Genomic DNA, 4,649 nt, shown 5'->3' on the forward strand with positions numbered 1-4,649 from the left:
CCATTCAAACAAAATACTTCCTCCTCCTCTCCCTTGTCAGAAGTATTTCTGCGTGCTCTTGAGAGGCCACTGCCAACCAAATAGGTTGGCCTCGACCTGGTTTGTCTAGACCCAGGTCTGTCGATGAACCAGCCGTGCAAAGGAAGTCTCCTCCTCCAGCACAAGTTAGCGGCGCTAGAATCGACTGCCACGGCAGCATTCCTCGTCATCTTCAAGTTCAAGGAACCTGTCTCATTGTCCTCTCTGAAGAACTTCAGTAGGGATTTTTGCAAGATGCTACTAAGTTTGGTTGAGTGCTGCACTACTATCTCAAAGGTGATCGACACTGCAGGTTTGGATATTGACAGCTCTTCGGTTAGCACTAACAGAGCTGAGGAAGGCATCTTTCGAGTAAACTTCCTCCTGGCTCTGTAAGTTGCTCCTTGTGCATCGTCTCTTCCTGGGTGGAGAAGAATTGCAACCCAGACGACAGCTCTTGATAGTAGGGACATCACCCTTTAATTTGCACTCAGTAGGAACCTGTCAACTTCTGGGTATTATGTGCAGAGAGGTGATTGGTCATGATCACCTGCACGTTGTTTTACCTGCAGAACGTTGCCCACTAACCTTGGACACACTTTCCATGGACCATTGGTGGCTGCTCAACAGGTCAGTTAGCAAGTCCAGCTGCCTTTGGGGCAGGTAGCACCTCATCTAGGTATCCAGTTGGTAGGAGACAGATTAGGGTGACTGGTTCTCCTCCCTCTCTCATACTTCCTCTTCGGTAACAGAGGGTCAGAGTGCCATTCCATATACGAGCGGGATGGATGTAGGTTCAGGTGAGTTATCTGACTGAGCAACAGTCTTCATTGGCAGTGAGGATGCAAGTTCCCCACCTCTTTTGGTAAGGGGTGAGGAGGACAGACAATAATCAAGCTTGTTGAGTGTATTTACCTGTTTTGTTGTCTCTGACACTTCAGTTGGGTTCTTGCAGCCTGATTAAGTAATAGAGTACAAATCCTTTACTTAATGGTCAGAAGTCTAGCATCTGCTACATCCCATATGTGCAGTATGCTAGAGGTATGGGGTTCCTTTCTCTGCTAACGGACCAGGAAGGAACTAACCCCAGGTTGGAGGTTGGGCAAACCTACTAGCTGGTTCAGAGATTTGCCCAGACTCCTCCCACCAGTGGCTAAGTCTCCTATTTAAAGAGTAAAAGTTTATATTTGTGTAGGGATAAATAGCAAATTTTAAAAGTCATATTTTTCCTAACATACATACAAACCTGAAGGTCTGTACATTTATGGCCTGTCTCAGCCACCCCTCACTCTGGTACCTGGGCATAAGGCAAAGTGGAGTACAGACCTACAGGTGGGTGGGGCTTCCCCTGCCTGTTGGTAGTTAACTACCTTGTCAATAAGTGTGAATGGCCGTCCCAGCTTGGGTCGCAAGCTAAAATCCCTGTGTGAAGAACTTTAGGTTTGTATGTTAGAAAAAATGCAAATTATTTTTAAAATTTGCTATTTTTAAAAGAAAAATATTCGTGATGAAATATATGGAAGCTCAGATTTCTGACCCAGGATTTCTGATAACTCTTCCGGAGGGAACTGTGATAAGTATTATTGAGTGTACCTTAAGAAAACATAATACGTTTAGGAGTAAAGGCTAAAGTTTTCAAGGTCACTGAAGCTCCGTAACGAGGTAGATAATCTTATTAACTACAATTAACAGGACTATTACTGAGCCTTTTGTCAAAAGAATGCCTCAAGAAATTACTCTTAAAAGTATATTGAAAAAATCATGATATGGGAACCAAGAAAAATGATAATGGTGAAGATATACTCTGAGGATATATGCAAAATTTGGAATGGAAAACCACTTGTAAGCAAATGATTATTAAGTGGTACAGCATTATTTCAGTGAGTACTTGAGGCGTACAGCTTGACTTAACATCCACGTTGCAGGTTGTTTGAGAGCAAGATTATGTCCATCAGAGAGGAGAGTCTTGTGAGACACGACAGAATGAGCAAAGCAGTTCAATGAACTGTTGGTTTACAGACTTTTACTGTATGTGTGGACAACTGCCCATCTGAAAGACTTGGAAATCAAAGTGTCTAGTGAAATCATGACCTCAATATGGGCTCAGTATGATTGATGGGTTTGCCATGAACAATAAATTAAAAGCTCCAGTTTTATGTAAATTTTCTACTAATCTTTTACTTTCTCTCATATTTCAGACTTTCCATCCTTAAACAAGAAGTTGTCGATTTGCGTGGTCAAGGTTTCAGAAATGAATGGGCTTCCAGTGATGAATTTAAGTGGAAGTTCCTGTGAGGTTTTGAATAAATTCTTAAAATAGTAAATGGAAAATTCTAGATATCAGATTTGTGCATTGGTGAAAGAAGAAAAGGAGAAAATAAAATAGGAACAAAATGAATGTGATAGAAGCAATGAATAACAATAGAAGAAAGTAAAATAGTTGGTAATCCCGTAAATAAAAACAAAGTTGAAGGACCAGAGGCTAAAATGAGCATCTCGGAATATCAGTTGAAAAAGCGAGACCGAGGATCCAGTATCCCGTCTCTCGTCAAGAATGAAAATGTAGGTTTAGTGGGCAGTGATACCCCAGCCAGCTATGCCTCTGCCTCATTGGATCAATGACGGAAATCAAGTCGAAATCAAGGCGGAAGTGGAGGTGTGTTATGTGTCTGATGGCGAGGTGAAGTATCACTGTGAGGATTTTACATCAGCATTCGGAGATGAAGGCGATTCGCTGCCTGTCAGAAAGAAAGTTGATAAGGAAGCCCTTCGTGTGCAGGGAATGTGGGAAAGCCTTTTCCACAAAGACCCACGTGGAACGACACGTTTGGATCCATACCGTGGAGAGGCCATATACGTGCAATGACTGTGGGAAGTCGTTCTCCCAGAAATCAAATATCAAGGAACACATGCGAATCCATACAGGGGAGAGGCCCTTCACCTGCAAGAACTGTGGAAAGTCGTTCTCCCAGAAAGGCAATCTCAAGACCCACATGGCAATCCACAGGGGGGAGAGGGCCTTCACCTGCAAGGACTGTGGGAAGTCATTCTCCCAGAAAGGCAATCTTAAGTCCCACATGGTAATCCACAGTGGGGAGAGGGCCTTCACCTTCAAGGACTGTGGGACGTCATTCTCCCAGAAATCGTACCTCAGGGCCCACACGGCAACTCAAATGGGGGAGAGGGCCTTCACCTGCAAGGACTGTGGGAAGTCGTTCTCCAAGAAATCGCTTCTCGAGCGCCACGTGAGAGTCCATCTTGGGGAGAAGCCATTTGCTTGTAAGGACTGTGGGAAGTTGTTCTCCCAGAAAGGCAATCTCAAGACCCACATAGCGATCCACACGGGGAGAGGGGCCTTCACCTGCAAGGACTGTGGGAAGTCGTTCTCCCAGAAATGGTATCTTAAGGTCCACATGGCTACCCACACAGGGGAGAGACCCTTCACCTGCAAGGACTGTGGGAAGTCATTCTCCCAGAGATCGTCTCTCGAGCACCATATGAGGGTCCATCTTGGGGAGAAGCCATTTGCTTGCGAAGAGTGTGGGAAAACATTTTCCTGGAGGAAGAGCCTGAAACAACATTTCTTGACTCACACAGGCGAGAAGTCCTTCAGATGCGCTGACTGTGGGAAGTCATTCTCCAAGAAAGGCAATCTCAAGGCCCACATGGCGACCCACAGCAGGGAGAGGGCCTTCGCCTGCAAGGACTGTGGGAAGTCATTCTCCCAGAAATCGTATCTCAAGGCCCACATGGAGATCCACATGGAGCAGAGGCCCTTTGCCTGCAAGGACTGTGGGAAGTCGTTCACCCAGAATCGCATCTCAAGCTCCATATGAGGATCCATCTTGGGGAGAAGCCATTTGCTTGCGAAGAGTGTGGAAAAACGTTTTCCAGGAGGAACAGCCTGAAACTACATTTCCTGACTCACATGGGAGAGAAGCCCGTCAGATGCACTGACTGTGGGAAGGTGTTCTTACAGAAGTCACATCTGAAGGTCCACACGAGGCCATTCGTCTGCAAGGGTTGCACTACCTCTTTCTCTTTGGACCCATTGATGGAAATCAAGACGGAAGTGGAAGCGTGTGTTCTGAGTCCAATGGTGACATGAAACATCACTATGAGGATTTTACGTCAGCAACTGGAGGCCCGAAGCGATTTGGCATCGTCACGTCAGAAAGGAAGTCGATAAGGAGGAGTCCTTCGTGTGCAGGGAATGTGGGAAAGCCTTTTCCTGGAGGAGCGACTGGAACAACATTTCTGGATCCAGGAAGGAGAGGCTTGATTGGCGCATGAGGAGGCATTAAAGTCACTGATTGATTGCGAGCTGTCCTCCAATGATTCATTGACCTTAATCACTGATTCTGACTACTGTATGATGCACTTGTTCCTACACAAATACAAACCTTCGGCCTTTACATAGGGATTTTGCTTGCGAATGCGAGCTGGAACAGCCATTACCTTGCAAACGAGGTCATTAGCTACTGATGGTAGGGGTAAACCCCGCCCACTCGTTAGTCAGCACTCCACTTTGCTTTCGGCCGTCGTCGAGTCAAGATGTCTGCTGCGTTCTCTGCCCAACTGCCATTTGACTTTCTTTTTGTTTTTGTTTTATGAGATATGAGTATGTTTAT

The 4,649-nt window shown here is 45.6% G+C and overlaps 1 protein-coding gene across 1 annotated transcript; it reads left to right on the forward strand.

Moving 5' to 3' along the window:
- Positions 1–2,738: 2,738 nt before the first annotated feature.
- Positions 2,739–4,097, forward strand: LOC136855987 (gastrula zinc finger protein XlCGF57.1-like). The gene has a single exon (XM_067133536.1). The coding sequence runs from the start codon at positions 2,739–2,741 to the stop codon at positions 3,852–3,854; it is 1,116 nt and encodes a 371-aa protein (XP_066989637.1). The 3' UTR covers positions 3,855–4,097.
- The last annotated feature ends 552 nt before the right edge of the window (positions 4,098–4,649 follow it).

Source organism: Macrobrachium rosenbergii, chromosome 34 (genome assembly GCF_040412425.1).
Source record: "Macrobrachium rosenbergii isolate ZJJX-2024 chromosome 34, ASM4041242v1, whole genome shotgun sequence".
NCBI classification, from domain to species: Eukaryota; Metazoa; Arthropoda; class Malacostraca; order Decapoda; family Palaemonidae; genus Macrobrachium; species Macrobrachium rosenbergii.